Source organism: Gavialis gangeticus, unplaced genomic scaffold (assembly GCF_001723915.1).
Source record: "Gavialis gangeticus isolate Ggan-Ray unplaced genomic scaffold, GavGan_comp1, whole genome shotgun sequence".
Lineage (NCBI taxonomy): Eukaryota > Metazoa > Chordata > Crocodylia > Gavialidae > Gavialis > Gavialis gangeticus.
This window is the reverse complement of record NW_017728992.1, coordinates 138,791,157-138,811,517: the sequence shown is the minus strand read 5'-3', so window position 1 is coordinate 138,811,517 and position 20,361 is coordinate 138,791,157. Positions and strand designations below refer to the sequence as shown.

The 20,361-nt window shown below is 40.2% G+C and overlaps 1 protein-coding gene and 1 long non-coding RNA gene across 2 annotated transcripts in view; one reads left to right on the top strand and one right to left on the bottom strand.

The window, feature by feature from the left end:
• The window catches only part of ZFHX4 (zinc finger homeobox 4), a 211,127-nt gene that overhangs the window by 35,497 nt on the left and 155,269 nt on the right, over positions 1–20,361 (bottom strand). Inside the window, exon 5 of the mRNA XM_019527824.1 lies at positions 3,149–3,265. Coding sequence (XP_019383369.1) covers positions 3,149–3,265 — 117 coding nt within the window. The remainder of the gene's footprint in view (positions 1–3,148; positions 3,266–20,361) is intronic.
• LOC109304973 overlaps positions 20,068–20,361 on the top strand; it is a 23,669-nt gene continuing 23,375 nt past the window's right edge. The window contains exon 1 of the long non-coding RNA XR_002099520.1: positions 20,068–20,143. This is a non-coding gene — a long non-coding RNA (uncharacterized LOC109304973). The remainder of the gene's footprint in view (positions 20,144–20,361) is intronic.

Below are 20,361 nucleotides of genomic sequence, written 5' to 3'. Positions count from 1 at the left end.
ACCTGCAATATTTTCTTGTGTGTAAAACTGGATAGTCCATTGGCATTGTATTCAATATGTAGTTTTTAAAAAAAAAACTAAACCTTGTTGTTATTTGTGTTTTAAATATACACTTTTTGTTCTAGCCACACACTACTTGTTGTTCTCTGGCTAATTAAATAGTCATAATTCATTTTATGGTGTAAAATGCACAGCATTATTTTAGATGAATAATGTAATTTCAATGTTTTTAGTTCAAAAACTAAGCTTAATTATAAATAAGCACAATGAAATAGACTAGTCAATGACTACCTGTCACTTACAGAATTATTTAACACAAGTAAGATTGCTAATACAAAAATGACATTTACTGCAATTCAGATCCAATCACCTATTTCATAATTCCAAAATCCTAACATAAAAATAAAAATGTTTATGTTAATAATAACAAACAGGGGAAGTCCAATAAAATGTTCACTCATGAAATTAAATCCCTAAAATATAATAAAAATAGTGATTTGTTATTTATGAATCAATGTATTTGATAAATATTGCATAATTTAAGACTTCTGACATATCAAATGATGTTATTCAGCTCCAAAATAATTCTAAAATTATAATTACTGGTACAGTATTCTTTCTAATTAGAGCAGAATGAAAGGATAATTTTCATTGCAATAATGAAGGTTAATTTCCATCCTTCCTCATGTTTACTACCTTATTAAAAAGTGCTCCCCTTAGCCATGGCAGAGACATATTACATTTTCAATGCAAATATATTAATCTGGATAAATTCCATATTAATTCTTGCATTGCATAGAGCTGTAATTTGGATTATAATTAATCTAAAGTGGCACTAGATTTAAATGACAATATAAATGAGGCATTAGTAGGCTTTTCTATTCTGAATGAATATTCAACAAATATAACTTGCATATTGCCAAGTCTCATTTTGAAAGCTCCAGTCCTTGAGATAAGGTAAGCAATACAGCACAACAGCTTACACAAACATACTGTTACTAAATGCATGTTAATCCTTTCTTGTCTAATAGATTCTATGCTAAAGAGGGGTCACACCACTTTCCTGTCTAACTTGTTAAGATTGTGATTAATTTATTGGTTTTCCTGAGATTCTTTGGCAAGACTTTCAATGCTCAATTCATGAAAAAAAACCCAAATTAACATTCAATTATACATAAGCAGTTATGCAGTCATTAGAAATACTTGTCAGCTAAGTGAGAATTAAGATGATGGCTTGAGTGTTACATATGCAGAATTAATTTAAATTTTTTTTTAAGTTCCTAAAAGGTCAACTCATGTGCTTACACTATAAACTATTTTCTGTGCTTGCTGTAAAGCATCAGAGCAATCATTTATATTTCAGCATTTGTTTTTATATGGAACTTATTGCCAAGATATCTGCGTAATTGCTGACATGGGAGTGCACAACAATTATGCTGTTTTTTTGTAGTGCACCCAGCAGGCATCTGGACATAGGTTTGCCCTAATTAAACTCGGCCCAGATGATAGACTAATCCTGATGGAATCTTGAGAATTCCCCCCACGCTATTTCTCCTAGATTCCATCATTTTCTCCGCTGGACCTTTAATACCTCCCTCTTTCCTAAACAACTATGAATGAGTTTGTTTTACAGAGAACAGGCAGATAAATCCTCTGAAGTGGATTCCAGTGCCCCCTAGGTGGAGAGCATGATAGGAAATGTTTGCGTCAAGTGGCTGTCATCTTTCCCTTGAAACACGTCCAGGATGACCCAGTGATTAGACAACCCAGAAAGACCCAAGCCAGCTTTGGAGCATGACTTTATAGTACTGCAGACAGCTCCTTCCAAGTCAGTGAGCCAGCCAAGGGGGATATATATTTTAAACCATAACATAGTGTCTTTCTCAACACTATGTTTGTCATCATCAGACTTTCTGTAGTTCCTTGATTTCAAAAATAAAACTGAAGTGCTGCTGAGATTCTGAAACTGTAATATTGACCTCAGCACGTCAACAAGCAAATTTAAACCTCACTTTAATCCCTAACACAGTCTTTTGAATTAATTTGGCAGAGAAAAAGCAATCCATATTTTTTAAATAAATTTCCATTTTTTTAATATGTAAAGACTGAATTACCAATATGGACTAATTCTAGTTTAAGTAACTTTGTATGTAAAATTACATTTCCTGTACAACTAAATGTCTTTATGGAGAATACAAGCTCCTTTATATGCTGCTGTCATTGGGATACAAGGAAAAGATATATGACTACCTGAAACTAATAGGCTTCAACCTGTTTCAGCACTTCTTCTGCTTCAATGAATCCAACATAATGTAACTAGGTATAGCGTGCAGCAAAAGTAGCCAATGTAATATTCATTGCGACCATAGATTTCCATCTCATACATAAAAAGCATGGATGAAGTCACATATTTGCCAAATCAAACACAGAAAAAGCCTTGGGTATCTACACCAGATGCTGGCTCTAGGTTTGTTTGTGCACAAGTAAATGTCATGACATAGGAGTTTTGTTTTCAAAGACAGTAGCTTTCATTACTGGGCTTTGTCTATTCCAGGAGATCAAAATTACCCAACCCATAATCCGTTTTCAATGATATTTCCTCTTTCTTAGGCTGAATCATCTGCAAACTTTTTCACTGGATTTTGTGTATTTTTTTCTAAATACCTCAAATAAATGCCCAGGAAGAGGGCAGATTCTTGAATGAGAGTCATCAGACAGTAGTAACAAAATATATATAACCCTTCATTCTTAGGGCTGTAAGGGGGGCAAAATTTGATTGCAGGAAAAAAATTCAAGTGGTACCTAATCCTACGCTTATGAAAAATTAATATGCCATCAGAGGAATCACAAGTACAGCTAAGATTAATGAAAGGCGCTTAAAAAATTACAAGCACACAAACTGATTTGATTAAAAAATAATCTCACTGGTCGTCCTGTAATATTCTTCAACTTATCCGCATCTATCCTGTCAGATGGTTATGATTAAAAATAGGTCAATGGGAGGCTACTGATAGAAATCACATGCAAAACGCACATGCAATGAATAGTAGTGGGAATGTCCAGACAGCTTCAAATGAAAGTGCATTTAATAAGTAGAAAAAAGAGGGGTAAGTGGGGAGGGTGGGGGGACAAAATTCTAGCATCTTACCAGAGTCTTTACTAGCTTTCTTGCCTTCACTATTGTCTCTCTCACTTGTGTCTTTATCATCAGCAACAGCCACTGATATACTTTTAGTAGACCCTTCTGTATCTTCACCTTGTTCTTCTGTGGATAAGCACAGAGAAGATCTAACTTAGTGACCATTTAACATTAATTAAAAATACAGTTTTTAATAAGAACAGCACTAAAGGACAGTGGTGGGGAGGTGAAGAAAGAGGGGTGGGGGAAGAATGGGTAGTTAAAGAAATTTGATATTAGTTATGAATAATCTGTTATATTTCAGATTCTACTCAGAAATTATAAACATATCTTTATCAGAGCATACAATACTCATGAATGTAACACATCTAAAGCACCTCATTAGTACTTGCTGGCTAGGAGTGATTTGAGTTTTAAAATGAACATGCAAGACAGATTGAACAAAACAAAGCACATATAAAAATGTGTTTTAAAGTCCCTCCCCCCCCAAAGAAACTAGAATATAAATCCTATTAGTATAACTGTATCCTGCTAATTGTGTACTGTATTAGGTATAAACCTTTGGCTTTGTTGGAGAAGTCTCAGATTTTGTCTCCAGGGGGAGCTATTCAAGGTAAATGCTCCAATTTGGTATATTGCTCCTAAGGAAGCGGCATTACCCGCACCTCACTTATGTGTTCACACCAGCTAGATTACATGGAAATCTTCACAGTAACTCAACCCTATTTAATTATTCTGTAAATCTTAGTTATGCTGCTACTGGTGGATTAATCTGTTTATGTGGTTAGCTTCTATGCTGGGGCTGTGTAGCACTAATCCATGAAAGGCCCACTGTTCCTTTTCATCCTGTGATCATTTGTCTCTCACTGTGCTGATGTCACATTTTAATGAATTTTTAGCAATCTGAGTAATGCCCGATAACCAGACTTGCAACTCCCTACAGCAAACCATGCTGTTTTCATTGCAGTACAAAAAAATAAAAATCATATTTCCCAGTTCAGGTAGGAATTATATAAATTAGGAGGTGAAGGTAAAATGGGATTCAAAGCACCAGGCTGCTCAATTTCATAAAATCTTTAATGACCATATAAATTAACCCTGGAAAGGCAAAAGGTCACAGACAAGCATTTGCATACACTCTTCTATTCACTTTTGATAAGCAAAGCTTTTATGCAGGGAACATGATACAATTAACCCTTCAGGAACCATACAAAATGCAGCTACCGACATTTTAAGTGTCAAGCATTAACTGAAAATTACACACTGCATAAAATTTTCATTGTAAATGCTATAGTGATTGAAAGGGGAAATAGTGGCCCTCTCCGCACCCCATGTTTTATTAATAACATTCTGACAGCAGAATGAAATATCCTCTGTCATATGTAGCAGCTGAGCACAAAAAAATTGCTACTTAGTGCCTTACTTGCCAACCATGCACTGAAACTGTACACTTAGGCAAACAACCCTGAGAATGACAGTGGTGAGCTTACCGGCTTCTCAACTCTATGGAAAACCTTTAGTAAAATTACAAGAGAACAAGAGAAAAAGCTGCAACTCTGAATTTAAAAAGTACCAGCCAAAATGTAAAACACTGACTCCCTTATGCCAATAGATAAGGAAAGCTAAGCATCAATATCCATTTGTTTTTCAAACAATACTGCGAAAGGCAGTCCCATCTTTTTACAATAAATGCACATAAAAATATTACCATCAAAATGAGGAGGAGGGGGAACCACTTCTGGCTGTTTTCGCCTCTCCCCACTCCCCTCTGCTCTCAGTGATGATTGCTAATCAAACATGGTAGGCATCTTAGTCACAGCTGGAAACAAGGTAGTATTTGTTAGGGTGGCAGGGGAGCACAGTTTGGGATGCTGTGTGTCTGTGATCATGACTGGATTGGGCTGTGTTAATGCCAAGTGCACACGCATGAGACTCATATCTAGTGTCAGGCACCATGGCCTGAAACAGCCAATGGCAATTCCTTTTTGACTCATCCTTGGGAATGGACGCATTCCTTCTTTCACTAGATTTACTGGCCCAATCCCCCTGGGCTGGAAAATGAAGTGTCAAAGTGCTACTGAGTGTCCTTATCTTGAGGGGACATAAAATTGTAAGGGCTATCATGGCACACATTAATAAAACATTGTGTGTGTGTCAGGAAAAGAGGAAGAAAATTATGAAGGTACTACAAGAAAAGCTACAGTATCATCTGGGTCTCATCAGACAATTTTTGCAGGGTGCTCTCCTGTTTTTCTGGTATGTGTTTTAAGTGTGAGAGAAATTCCCAGACATGTTCTCCTATACATCATCATGGTGTCTGACCTCAGCCTGACCCTGGCAACAGTTTGAGAAATCTGAATGCGAACAAAGACTCTGTGTCAGCAGCGGGGAGAGATTGCAGGATAGACTTTCCCCATCAACTTAATCGCAAACAGCAGTTCTGAGGCCATAACTTTACAGGGCTCCACCAAGCCACAAACACATAACCTTTAGAGGTGAAGCTGCCCCCTATCCCCCATCCCCCTTCTGTGATTTTTCTCAGCCTTCTGGTACTCCCTTTGATGTAGCAAGGCAATTAGCTCTAACGTTCAAGTACTGCAGTGCAAACCTGTTTTATGGTTTAGAAGGTGAGAGCTGTTTATTACAGGTAGGCTCCTGGGGGCCATAAAGGCTTTGCAAATTTTTAATCATACAAAAAACTAATCAAAATGTAACTTATACACACCATAAAAATTAATATCATTATTATGCACAGAATAAATTGGCTGCCTTGGTTTTCAATGGAATTCACTCTTAGAAAATACATTTGGCATTCATTTAAAATATGTATGGCATTCATTTCAGAAATATATTTAATGGACAAAAACTGATAATCTAGCTTCTCATATATTCTTTAGGAAAAACAGCAGGAGTGCCTATGACTGCTGCAAATTTACACTGTCAGGTTGATCAAAACAATCCAATGAAAATGCAGTAATTCCAGTATAAAAGCAATTGTTCAAAACGTAAAAGAGGGTAAATACCAAACATGCCTTAAAACAAGTATTGAGCCTAAACACCAAATGTACTATGGGGTGCACATCTGTACTGAGTTTCCATAAATACCAATTTTTAGCAAGTTTTTTTTCTTACTTCACATTTTACTAAGCATTTAGTTGTTAACATTTTGGTCACAGATTCAACAAAAATGCAATGCTGCTTCAGATGACGCAAATCCTAATACTCTGTTTTAAATTTACAAGAATTCTACCTATATACATTTACAGATGTCAGCTTTGAAAATAAATAGAACATAGGATTCAAAGTACTTTAATGGTTTTAATAACACTTACTACTGCAATATGATATTTTATTCACACCTGGTTGTATTTTATCCAAATGTTGAAAATCCCTTTTGATGTTGGGCTTTGAGTTTAACATTATCAACATTTTTCTTATAAGTGATTTAGAATCAAATGCAAAAATGCTGCTATTCCAGTAGTTAGTATCATAAAAAAGATGAAGAATGCAGAAGGTAAGGCTCCAGAAGCCAAGTTAATTAGCCCACTGTATGCTTTATTATATATAGTCTATACTGTACTCAGTAATTAATTAAGCTATATATTTTGCAGTCAGATTTGTGCAGGCAAAAACATATGACCAGTCACAGCCCTAATGAAATCACGCATGGACATACAGTTTTGCTTGTGTGGATCCTGCGTGATCCACATGCAAGATCCAGGTTTTAGCCAGACAAAGTCAAATGCTACAAAATGTACAATGCTGTTTCAGGAGTATTCCTACTCAGGTCTAGGCAAGGCCTGGCTTGCAGGAAGCAGCAAGTGAAAGAACAAATAGACCAAATGTTCCCACAATAACCCAAAGACATAATTAGGAATAGGGCAGATAAATGCTAAATCCTCACACATCAACCAGCAACCAGTTAAAGCACAGCATGGTGGACCTAAAACATCTGTCTCTCCTTTAATTTAAGAGTACTATAGTAATCAGGTAAACAAGACATCTCCATTTTCCCCTGCTTAGCAATAGTGTGGTTTCCCTGCTGATCAGCCGAGTCCCTAAGTCCTGCCCAGTGGATTTCAAGCCTCTGGGCCCTTTCTTTTACTCCACTGAAAATCAACTGCCCGTGCTTCTCTTGATTCTTCTGTCTCTTTGTTCCTTTCCAGTGGTAAACAGCGAGTGATTAACAGAATATGGATGACCAACCAGTTGTAGATAACTAATTGTAGTGTATGCATGTGAGAAGAAGAAAAATTGAGTATATGAGATTGAGTGCGATGGATAAGAAACTACATTAATTGACTGTGGCTATGTACAGACATTCTCTCTTACTGGAATCAATTCCTGCTGGTAGAAAAATAGCCAAGGAGTTGGACCATACAGATGTTAACCAAGCTCCATGGCTGGAGAACTTCACAGGCAAACTCTTCAGCCAGGAGGCACTTTAGGTCTGGACTACCCCTTCCCCAAAGGGGAGCCCATTATTTGGCAGCCTGCCCTTTCCCATACCTGGTAGTGGGCAGGCTGTCAAGAGGCTGCTGAAAAGCAGCAGCTGCTACAGATATCCTCAGGAGGCTTGCAGCTCCAAGAAAATGCCCCCCAGCCCACCAATTAATTGGCCACTCTTCCCCACAGAAGAATAGCCCCACTCCTTGCACTGCCCTGGGCTGACCCAGAGGAGTGCAAGGGGCGGCGTGGGGAGCACTCAGGTTCCATGGCAAGGGGAAGCAGGCAGGAGACAGTGGGAGCTGAGCAAATAAAGCAGCATAGCAAAGCCCCAGCCTGATTCTCTCATTGGGAACTCCAGTGTGAAAAGCAGGCAGGGAGCAGCTGGGGCTACTCCTTCCCACCCCTCCTGTTTATGGGATGAAGAAAGCAGCTGCCCCCATGCCTTCTCTAGACTGCAGTGACACCAGTCTTAGGAAGGCACAGGAACCTTCTTCCAGCTCCATGACAGTTTCATGTCCACCATGCTCTGTTTTAAGGTAGCTAGTTGCTGTGTGAGGATATAGTATTTATGTGCCCTATTCCTAATTATGTCTTTGGGTTATGGTGGACATGTTTGTTCTAGTTGTTCTTTCACTTGTTGCTTCCTGAAAGCCAGGCCTTGCATAGGAACATTCATGAAATTGCACTGTACATTCTGTTGCATTTGATTTTGTCTAGCTAAAACCTGAGTCTTGCATGTGATCACTTCTCTTGGTTGCCAGTAAGAGTTAAGCCAGGGGAAAGCACAGACATTCAGTCTCCCAGGAGAAACTCTCCCATGAGCAATTTAACGCTGGTTATTTCTGTGGGTTTTTTTCCTGGTATGGCCATTTTTTCTCCAGAAGAAAAAGCTTGAACCCTGCACAGTTGTGGTTTCTACTGGGAAAACGGCAATTCTCCTGATAGAAACTGAATGTCTGTATGTAGCCTGTGATACTCACAAAGAGTGAATATATTTGGCTTTGACAGGAACATGAGATTGAAAGATAATTTAAGAGACAAATGAGAGTCAGATATTTAACATGCTGAATATCCCAAATTTCTCTTATAGCCAGAAGATGTACAAAGTCAGAGAGATCTGTAAATAAGGTCCTACAGAACACAAAGGGAGACTAGGATGCCTAGTTTTCTGTGTCAAAGAGCTCATTCAAGATTTTAGCTGAATCATTTATTGCATTCAAATGCATTCCAAATTTTCTCATCTTGGACCTCCAAAGGAAAATGCAAGGAAACAGTCAACTTTTTCAGTTTAATTAGTGTACACCTTGTATATTAGTAAGAAGCAGATATGCATGTAAAGAATGTCTCTATTCCTTTAGGCCACAACTCCTACAGCACTTTGCAGCTATTTTTGCCTCAACAAGTCAGAACCATACCATCCTCTCTCAACTGAAAAGCCACATGGAAATCAATGGGTCCATTTGCAAGAGTAAGACTTGTTAGAATCTGGTCCTAAATGAGCAACTGTATGAGTTAAAACCATAGAATAAAAACCTAGTGCTATTGAAGTTAATGGTGTTTTGTCATTGATGTAAGCTGTGACCAGGGTTTCACTCCCAGTTTTCTTTTCCTCTTTCTTTCTAAGCACTCAAGGAAATTATGGATACCTACAAAATAATATTTCTGGAGCAACGGAATGCTTAATGAATGGATATTATCTGTTACTTGAACGCATACAGAAATATGTACAACTAACAGTAATTTATACTTTGTGAATGTATACCTTTTTCCAAAACTAATTTCTCTGAATTCAGTCTAGGGTAGAATACTTTATTAGTGTTGAATAGCAGCATATTTGTTAATACTTCACAGATTACCTTGCTTTACTGAGAGTGCAGGAACAAAACACCCCAATGCGCAGGAAAACTAACAAGTATGGCAGAAGACCAGCTTGGCTTAGCAGAGAACTCTTCAGTAAACTAAGTCACAAAAAGGAAGCTTATAAGAAGTCCCTTACTGAATGGGGGAGGGAATGTTGTGACAGAGGATGCAGAAAAAGCTGAAGTACTCAATACTTTTTTTTCACTTCAGTCTTCACAGACAAGGTCAGCTCCCAGACTACTGCACCTGGCAGCACAGTTTAGGGAGGAGATGAGCAGCCAACAGTGGCAAAATAGGTTAGGGACAATTCAGAAAAGCTGGACATATACAAGTCCATGGGGCCAGACAGGATGGACCTGAGAGCATTGAGGAAGTTGGCTGATGAGATTGCAGAGCTATTGGTCATCATCTTTTAAAATTCATGGTGATCAGGAGTTTCTCAGATGATTGGTAAAGGGCAAACATAGTGCCCATATTTAAGAAAAGGAAAACGGAGGATCTAGAGAACTACAGATCAGCCAGCCTCACCTCAGTCCCTGGAAAAATCATGGAGCAGATCCTGAAGGAATCCATTTCCAAGCACTTGGAGGAGAAGAAGGTGATCTGAACAGTCAGCATGGATTCACGAAGGGCAAGTCATACCTGATCAGCCTGATTGTCTATGATCAGGTGACTGGCTCTGTGGATGTGGGGAGACCAGTGGATATGGTGTACCTTGATTTTAGGGATGGTTTTGATACAGTCTCCCACAACATTCTCACAGGAAGTTAAGGAAGTATGGGCTGGACGAATGGACTATAAGGTGGACAGAAAACTGGCTGGAGCATCGTGCTCAGAGTGTAGTAATCAATGGCTCAATATCTAGTTGGTAGCCAGTATCAAGTGGAGTGCCCCAGATTTTGTTCAATGTCTTCATCAGCGACCTGGAAGATGGCATAGAGTGCACCCTCAGCAAGTCTGCAGATGACACCAAGCTGGGGGGAGCAGTAGATATTCTGGAGGGTAAGGCTAGGATGCAGAGTGACCTTGACAAATTGGAAGATTGGGCAAAAAGTAATCTCATGAGGTTCAACAAGGACAAGTACAAAGTCCTGCACTTAGAACAGAACAATCTCACGCACCAGTAAAGGCAGGAGGCTGACTGGCTGGGTAGCAGCTCTACAGAAAAGGACTTGGAGGTTACAATGGACAAAAAGCTGAATATGAGCCAACAGTGCATCGTCGCTGCAAAGAAGGCTAATGGCATACTGGGCTGCACTGGTAGGATTGTTCCCAGCAGGTCAAGGGAAGTGATTATTCCCCTCTATTCAGCACTGGTGAGGCCACATCTGTAGTACTGTGTTCAGTTTTTGGTCCCCCACTACAGAAGGGATGTGAACAAATTGGAGAGGGTCCAACAGAGGACAACAAAAATAGTGAGGGGGTGGCAGACATGCCTTATGAGGAAAAACTGAGGGTACTGGACTTATTTAGTCTAGAGAAGAAAAGACTGAGAGGGGATTTAATACCAGCCTTCAACTACCTGAGGGGTAAGGGGGCAGAGTTCAAAAGAAGATGAAGGTAGACTGTTTTCAGTGATGGCAGATGACAGAACAAGGAGTAATTGTCTCAAGTTGCATCAAGGGAAGTTTAGGTTAGACATTAGGAAGAATTTTCTTACTAGGAGGGTTGTAAAACACTGGAACAAGTTACCCAGAGAGGTTGTGGAATCTCTATCCTTGGAGGTTTTTAAGGCTTGGCTAGACAATGCTTTGGCTGGGATGATCTAGTTGGGGGTGGTCCTGCCTTGAGCAGGGGGTTGGATTAGATGACCTCCTGAGGTCCCTTCCAACCCTAATTTTCTATGCTTCAACGATTTAACTTGCAAAGTACTATATATATATTTACAAGGAAATAGCTGTCTGGACATAATCTGTGGTCACTCCCAATTTTGTTCTTTAAGGTTATCTTCAAAGGTCTTCATTCCCAAAGAAAATGTATCTGAGCAATGCATAACACCACCAGTAAATTAGCAACTGTTTCCATAAATGCTCTACAAGTCCCACTAGCAGCAAGGATTAATTCTGGAAACAAGGTTATAATACACTGATGGCCATCACAGAGACTAGATAATGCAAAGTGGAATCAAAGTGCCTTCCCTGCTCTGGTATTTTGTTTTAAGCTTGTGGATTTTTCAGAAATGTTACACAATTAGTTTTGTCTTACTGAAATACTATTATGTTACAGAATTGTGCCTGTGGCAGTTTTGTAGTAGGCAGTGCCGTATTGGCATATAGTGATAGTATCTCTGCCAACTAATGTCACTTATTATATCTATAGTGTCCATTTGCTACACCTGCATATGTTCTTATTTCTCATTTGCCACACACTGTACCTCTCAGTGAAGGCCTCTGTCTTCTCCCTTGTCCCCTTTCCTATCCTTTGCTGTTAACTAGGAAGAGTATTTCCTTCCCTTTGCTTCTGAAAGATAGAAGAGATGCATTAGGATAATCTAGTCTGTCTTTTTCTTTTTAAACCATATGTACCACCACAGACTTCCACCAGCTGCTGGAGACAGAGAGAGAATGTCCTCCAAATAAAAGGGAGTGGCAACTTTTCCATTTTGGTTCCTGTGAGCATGCTCCCCCCTTCTTTAGTTGCTGGGTTGGATAGAATGCTCTCTATTTTTCCTCCCACTCTCTGAGAATTGGTTGAGAAAAGGCTTATGTCCTATTGTGAAGATACGTGGGAATTATTTTTGGTAAGTTAATTCTAAGTTAAACACAGCCTTATAATAAATTGGGAAATAGTACTCTGTAATTTTATTTTTATATTAATAGTTTATCAAATGTTTTGCAATAAGGAAAAGCAGCTTATGCAGACAAAACTATTAACAGAGAATGTCAGCTATTCAGAATGCAACTTAGCAATGTTTTCCAGATGTGATTGGAGATGTACGGTTAATCATTTATTATGCAAAAATGAAAACTTCTCTTACTTGGCTACCCCTGAAAAGGCACTGAAGCATGAATCTATGTTGACAGTAGTTTAACTTTTCCAGTTCATCTGTATTTGTCTTTTGGCTGCCATTATGGTTCATAGAAATTGCTGTTTCTCCCATCAATGTAGGGTATGGAGACTTTTAGTGTTTCCTGGCATGAAAACTAACCAAGGGTATTTGAAACGTAATTTTTTACCTCATTTGTTAATCATATACACAGTATTGTCAAACATTATCCAATACTTAGGCCTGATTCAAAGACCACTGAAGCTAATACAAGTCTCTCCAGGGACTTAAATAGTCTATCTGTGTACTTTTTTCCCCCTTGTCTTACAGGAAAGAAGAAACAATGGAATTCTAAGTGGGTCTTTATAATATCCTTCACTGTTTCATATACCTCTTTTTTCTCTACCTTATTCCAGGTTCATTTCTTTTCATAGGCCTTCTTTGCCTCCTCATTTCTAGTAATTTCTGTTCTTCCCCAGACATTTCTATTTCTTATGCATCTTACTCAAGATTAGGTAACAGACATCATGTTAAAGGTGACGATGGCACTCCCATTCATAATTTCCATATGTATAGAGGAATCCAAAAGATTTACTGCTCTCCACTGCTTTTACATAGTAGATTTTTCCTGGTTCTCTTTCACTAACAATAAATCCCCAGAATTACCCCAAAAGAACATTTGTAGTGTATGTACTTCTCCTTTATCTTTTGATAAAGACCAGTGTTAAAGAATTTCTTAGCTTCCCTTCCATCTCTGGGTCCCCTCTGATTGACTCCTTTACACTCCGGTGGTCTAGCAGACCTAATGACTCTCCTTCAGGCTTTCTATTTCTGATGTAGTTAAACAATTCCTATTTGTCTTTACTATGTATCTTCGCTTATTTGTTCCTCTTAGCCAAGCTGTATGTTCAGTTCTATTAACATCACTTGACTGGATTTCCATTTTTAAAGGATACTTTTTCTGACCTGAAAAATCCTTGTTCTATGCCTTGTCATGTGACTAAATTAGCTTCCATCAGTTTTAAAGTTTCCATTTCTTGAAGTTTAGTGTCAGGCAGAACCAGGTGAACTATTTGCAGTGAATCATATTAATTTTATTTAGCCCTTTTCTGTGCTTGAACAATTTGAAAACAATACTTTTCACAGAAATATTTGTTGTTCCAAATTATTTAACAAATGTTTTGTGGAACTATAGTGATCTACGGATTCTTTGCAAACTGTTCACTCCAAATACCACTTAAATTATTCAATGTTCACAATGGAAAATCTAAGCTGCTTTGAGGATATGGAGATCGCATCACTGCCTTTGTGGGGGTTATTTTTGCTGAGGACAGTGTAGATACTTCTAATCATCCACCCAAACAAAAATAAAATTGAGTGTGTGTAAGAGTGTTTTTGCCAAAGACTCCTCCCATGGGCTTTCAAATCCTCACTTAAGACGACACCTGCAATAGCTGCTCACAGATCAGATATAACACATTATAATGTGGATTGGATGCAACTATATCACTAGAAACAGACTAAATCCATAGAGTGCTTTAACTGGCCAGGAAAAATACGTATGCTTGTGCACGCGCGCACACACACATATGCATGCACGCACACACACACACACACACACACGCACACGCACACGCACACGCACACGCTGAGCCTCGGCTCTGGTAGAGAGGTATACATGCTTTGACTGCAGAGGGACTGGGGAAAAACCTTTCCTAAAACAAATGCTGAGAATTATACAAAGAATATAATGAAAAGCATCCCCCCTCCCACATCTATATTAATTGGAGCAGTGTCCAAATGTTTATGCAGTTACTCAGACTGATCTTTTTGAAATTTCTCTGTCACTTCTTAAAGTGTGCTCTATCATCAAATTTTTTCTGAGGCTTGAGACTGTATACATCCTCATCATCCAGAACTTCCCTTACAATAGACTCTAAGGAATCCTTCCCATTATAGTGCTACGTGTTAACACCTACTGCCTAATCTATTTTTACTACATGGCTTGTAGCCAAAAATTACAGCGGTCCATTGATTAATCTGAGGTTTAAGCCTCATATCTGCAGCTGAATTTGTTAGAGCTACTCACGTGACATACTGTGGAAGTAAGCAATATCAACTGGTGCTCAGATAGTGCACTGACTGCTTCATAAATACTGAAATAGTGTAGATTGCATAGGTAGATTCTCATTTCACTCTGTCTCAAAAACACTAGTTATGTCTATGTCTTCCTCCAATACAAAACATTTCAGATCACCCAGTTTTGGTTTTAAGCTTCTTGAAGCTATGCAGCTGAAAGGTGTTAATATCTTTTATTTGTAAAAGTGTGGCTTACTTTTTCTTTTTGTTAAAGAGTGAAAAATACCACATGCTTCCCTTTATCCCTCATTTTCCCTGTTTTAGTTCCTACTACTGGATAGATCCTTCCATATTTACCTCTGCTGGATATAGAAAGCCCAATTGTCTAATTTTATAGAATCATAAAAATTAGAGTTGGAAGGGACCTCAAGGTGTAATCTAGACCAACCCCCTACTCAAAGCAGAACGATCCTCAACTAGATCATCCCAGCCAAAGCTTTATCTAGCTGGGTCTTAAAAACCTCTAAAAATGGAAATTCCACAACCTCTCTGGATAACCTATTCCAGGGCCCAAAACTGGACACAGTACTCCACTGCAGAATAGAAGGGAAGAATCACTTCTCTCAATCTCCTGTACTAATGCAGCCCAGTATACTGTTAGCCTTCTTTGCAACAAGTGAATATTGCTGGCTCATATTCAGCTCATTGTCCACTGTAACTCCTAGGTCTTTTTTTGCACAGCTGCTACTTAGCCCATCAATCACTAGCCTGTACTACTATATGGGATTGTTCCATTCTAAGTGCAGGACTTTGCATTTGTCCTTACTGAACTTCAACCAATTTCTTTTGGTCTGAGCCGCCAACTTGTCGAGGTCTCTCTGAGTCCTATCCTACCCTTTAGGGTTACTACATGGCATCATCCACAAACTTGTTGAGAGTGTACTCCATCCTATCTTCCAGATCACTGATGAAGTTATTGAACAAAACCAGCCCCAGGACTGACCCCTGGCGCACTCCATCTGATACTGGCTGCCAATTAGATATCAAGCCATTGACTACTACCGATGAGTCCAATGATCCAGCCAGTTTTCTATCCACCTTACAGTCCATTCATCCAACCTGTACTTCCTTATGTTGCCTATGAAAATGTTGTGGGAGACCATATCAAAAGCCTTGGTAAAGTCCAGTTACATCACATTCTTTGCTCTTCCTGCATCCACAGAGCCAGTCATTTCATCATAGAAAGCATTCAGGTTGGTCAGGCATAACTTGCCGTTGGTGAATCCATGCTGACCATTCCTAATCACCTTCTTTCCCTTCTAAGCACTTAAAAATGGATTGCTTGAGGACCTGCTCCTTGATTTTTCCAGGGACTGAGGTGTGGCTGACTAGTCTGTGGTTCTCAACATCTTCCTCTTTCCCTTTCTTAAAGATGGCCCTTTTGCAATCATTCAGGACCTCTCCCAATCACCACAAGTTTTCAAAGATAATAGCTAGCAGCTCTTCAATCACATCAGCCAACTCAGCACTCTCAGGTGCATCACATCCATCCCTTGGCACTTGTTGACATCCAGCTTTTCTAAATAGTCCCTATCCTGTTCTTTCACCATTGTTGGCTGCTCACCTCCTCCCCAAACTGTGGCCAGGTACAGTAGTCTGGGAGCTGACCTTGCCTGTGAAGACTGAAGTGAAAAAAAGCATTGAGTACTTCAGCCTTTTCTGTATCCCCTGTCTGACTAGTTTACTTCCCCCTTTCAGTAAGGGGCCGACACTTTCCCTCATCTTCCTCTTGTTGCTGACATACTTGGAGAAACCCTTCTTGTTACCCTTCATGTCCTTTGCTAGCTGCAACTTCAGTTACATTTTGGCCTTCATTTCATCTCTTCAAGCACAAGTGATACACTTATACTCCTCCCTAGTCATTTGTCCAAGTTTCCATTTCTTGTAAGCTTCCTTTTTTGTGTTTTAGCTTATTGAAATGTTCCCTGCTAAGCCAAGCTGGTCTTCTGCCATACTCACTAGTCTTCCTGTGCATCAATATTGTTTGTTCCTGTGCCCTCAGTAAAGTTTCTTTAAAGTACAACCATGACTCCTGGACTTCTTTCTACTTCATACTGGACTCCCAGGGGATCCTGCCCATCAGTTCCCTGAATGAATCAAAGTCTATTTTTCTAAAGTCCAGGGTCCTTATTCTGCTGCTCTCCTTCCTTCCTTTCATCAGGATCCTGAACTCAATCATGTCATGGTCAGTGCTGCCCAAGTTGCCATCCATTTCTACATTCCCTGCCAACTAAGAGCATGGCCCCTAGTTGGCCTCTCCAACATCTGCACCAGAAAGTTGTCCCCAACACTCTCCAAAACACTTCCTGGATTGCCTGTGCACTGCTATATTGCCCTCTCAGCAGACGTCAGGGTGACTGAAGTCCTCTATCAGAACCAGGGGTTGTAATCTGGAAACATCCACTAGCTGTGTGAAGAAAGCCTCATCTTCCATATCCTCCTGGTCTGGTGGTCCACAGAAGATACCCACCACAGCATCACCCTTGTTGATCTCCCCTCTAATGCTAACCCAGGCACTTTCAACATGCCCGTCTCCAGTTTCATAATGGAGCTCTGAGCAATCATACAGCTCTTTTATATAAAAGGCAACTTCTCCTCCTCTTCTCCCCTGCCTGTCCTTCATGAACAGTTTATACCCATCCATGACAGTACCCATCTAGTCATGCAAGCTGTCTTTGTTACTGCAATCATGTCACAAATCTGTGACTATGTAAGGACTTCCAATTCTTCTTCCTTGTTTCCTAGGCTCTGTGCGTTCATGTACAGGTATCTGAAGTAACTAACTGATTTTCTTATTTTCTTCGGAAGAATGAGAAGGTTTCCCCTGTTGTCCCCTCCTGCTTGTGCTTCTTCCAGGTCATCTGCTTCCCTACATACCTCCAGGCTTTGGTCTCCATCCCCTGGCAAATCCGGGGGTTTTGTTTAAAGCCCTCCTCACTAAGTTAGTGAGCCTGTCTGTGAAGACGCTCTTCCCTCTCTTTGTCAGGTGGATCCCATCTTTTCCTAGTAATCCTCCCTGGAACAAAATCCTATGGTTAAAGAAGCCAAAGCCCTGCTGATGACACCATCTGTGCATTGATTTGCAAGATGCATCCTCTAGGGCTGTGCAAAGCTTCGGTAGCTGATTCAATTCGGAGGAGAGTCAGCCTGATTCGCTGGCTGAATCACCAAATCCGAATCAAATCGGAAAACTAAACAAAAGGTCCAAATTAAATCGGAAGCCTCTGAATTGGTCCAGAAAAGATTTGGCACCAATTCGGAGATTCAGTCATAGACTAAACAGGCAGCAGTCCTCACCATGCTGTACACAGCTGCATCCAGCTGGTAAATCTGTTGTGGTGGGTGGACGGAGGACAGAAGGGACAAGGGGTGGGGGCAGATCAATGCCCCACAGTGAGCAAGGGATTGGGGCTGGGACAAAATGACCAGCCAGGGCAGCGAGGAACGGGACTCAGGGAGGGGGTTTCCTGCCACTCCACCTGCCCCGTGGAGAGCAGCCCGGCAGTGGGTGGCTGAGGCTAACCTCCTGGAGTGCAGCCCAGCCCACCCCATGCAGATCCAGGAGCATACACCCTCTCCCATGCCCTCCTAGACCAGCAGCGTGCGGCCCTTCCCTACCCCCTTCACCCACCACAACAGACATACCAGCTGGAGGCAGCTATGTCCAGCACGGTGAGGACTGCTGCCCATTTAGTCTGTGGCCAAATCTCCAAATCAACACTGAAGTATCAAATCCGAATTGACCGAATCAAATTGGGACAGTGATTCAAATCACCGAATCAAATCACTGTCCCTCCACATCGGCTGAATCCAAATCCAAAACAAATACTTGCTGCTTCATGCAGGCCTAGCATCCTCTCCGACCTGGGCTCTTCCCATTAATTGATAATACGACTTTAGCCTCTACCCCCTTTACCCTTGCACTCAGACCCCTGTAGTTACTTTGGCTCTACAAAGAATTTGAATGTACCTTTTCCCATCTCCAACTCTAATTTAAATCAGTGCATATCATCTCCAATTTACAGACTCCCTGTCCAGGAATATCTCATAAACCTAGTAGTAGTAGTAGTGCTTGGGACCCTTCTATGCCTTGCAAGTTGACCCCATACATGGGTTTAATTATTCTTAATTATTACACAAGGACTAGCAGTATAGTAGGGTTGGAAAGTGGCTAACTGGGAACCAGAGGTAGGGAAGATAGTCTATTTAAAAGATCTGAGCAAGGATACAGAGAGTAGAAAAGGTAGGGTGACTAGGTCTAGGGTAGATGTCTGGGGAGGTGATAATAATACTTGTTAAGCAAGGAGACCAAGCAAGTTGATGAATAGAGATGGGGGTTGACCAGATGAGGAAAAGGGGACTGAGACAAGTTGCAAGGGAAAGGGTAAAGTCACCATTGGGAAAGGAAAAAGTGGTTGATGAAGAGGTTGTTATTGGAGGAGGGGGTAGGGGTAAGGGCAGGGAACACCAGGAACTGGAACAGGCAGTTCCTGAGTTTCACTATTCTGGTGCCATCTGTCAAACTGACCAGCAAAAAGCCTAACCCCTTAACACTTATTACTGGTCCATGGTAATATTAGGATTTTATCCTCTCTCAGTTAGTACATGAACTCAACTGACAGAAATCATTTTGGTGTATTGAAAGGTAATGCCCACTGCAGGTATCAATATGATGCTATAAAATACTTCTGTTGTTTCAGTTTCCTTTTGTAAACTCACCAGAAACTGCATGTACGTGGACACGCACACACACACACAACTATTTTAAAGTACTACAAAAGACAAACACACATAATTAAGGTCACTTGTGTTCCCCTGGTTCACTGAACATATGCTTTATGATAGTCTTTAATTACATGATCCACAGGACCCTTGTTTCATTCAGTGCACAGAGTAGATGGTGTTCACTCATTGAAGACTTCTTCATTATTTTGTGCTCTCTGTATGTGTGCCTCCATACCTTATTTACTGCATGCTGCTCAAACTCTTTTGAAGAAAGAATTAATTTTCCCACAGGTTTTCCTTTGGTGCTTATCACTATGGTGTCCAATTGCTCCACAAATATTAATGAATTACTCTTTACTACACCCTTGTGAGCTGGGTGGGTATTATCCTAATTTTAGATGCAGTGAGATGAGTACAGACAGGTTAAGGTAAAATATAACCACCTATTCTGGGGTGTCCATTTTAAGACATCTGGGATCTGATTTTTCAAAAAGGAGTTAGCATCACAAGAAACACAGATAACATTGACTTCATTTGCAGATATAGGTACTCAACACTTCATCAGATCTGGCCCAAGACTCTTCAAGGATCAGCAAGAAAATGTAGGACATACAATTAGTGAGCTTTTAAAAATTTGGTTTAAGTGATTTGCCTAGAATCACACAATAATTCTGTGTCACAGGCTGAGATGGAACCCATCCCTGAGGGCCTTGTTACAACTTATTCTGTGAGCTGCGCAAATGTTGATCAGTGTTAGTACTAGCTTGGAGTTTGGAGCAGTAACACCCTTAGACAGCTTTCTCTGACTGTCCTCCACCTGCACAGTTGTGAGTTGCCACTACAGGGTAAGTGAGCCAGGACAAGCTTCTATCTCTGCTTCACGGGTGGGGTTGTGAGAGAACCTGAGATATTGGAGAACTTCAAATTTGGGCGGCACATCTGTGGGAAGTGGACACAACTTAATAGATCAGGAGCCTGGTAGTGCAGATCAGAGATAATCCTTCCCTGGAGTGGTGCAACTTTGAGCTGCATAACAAGAGCTTAAAAACACTTTAAGGTGTTA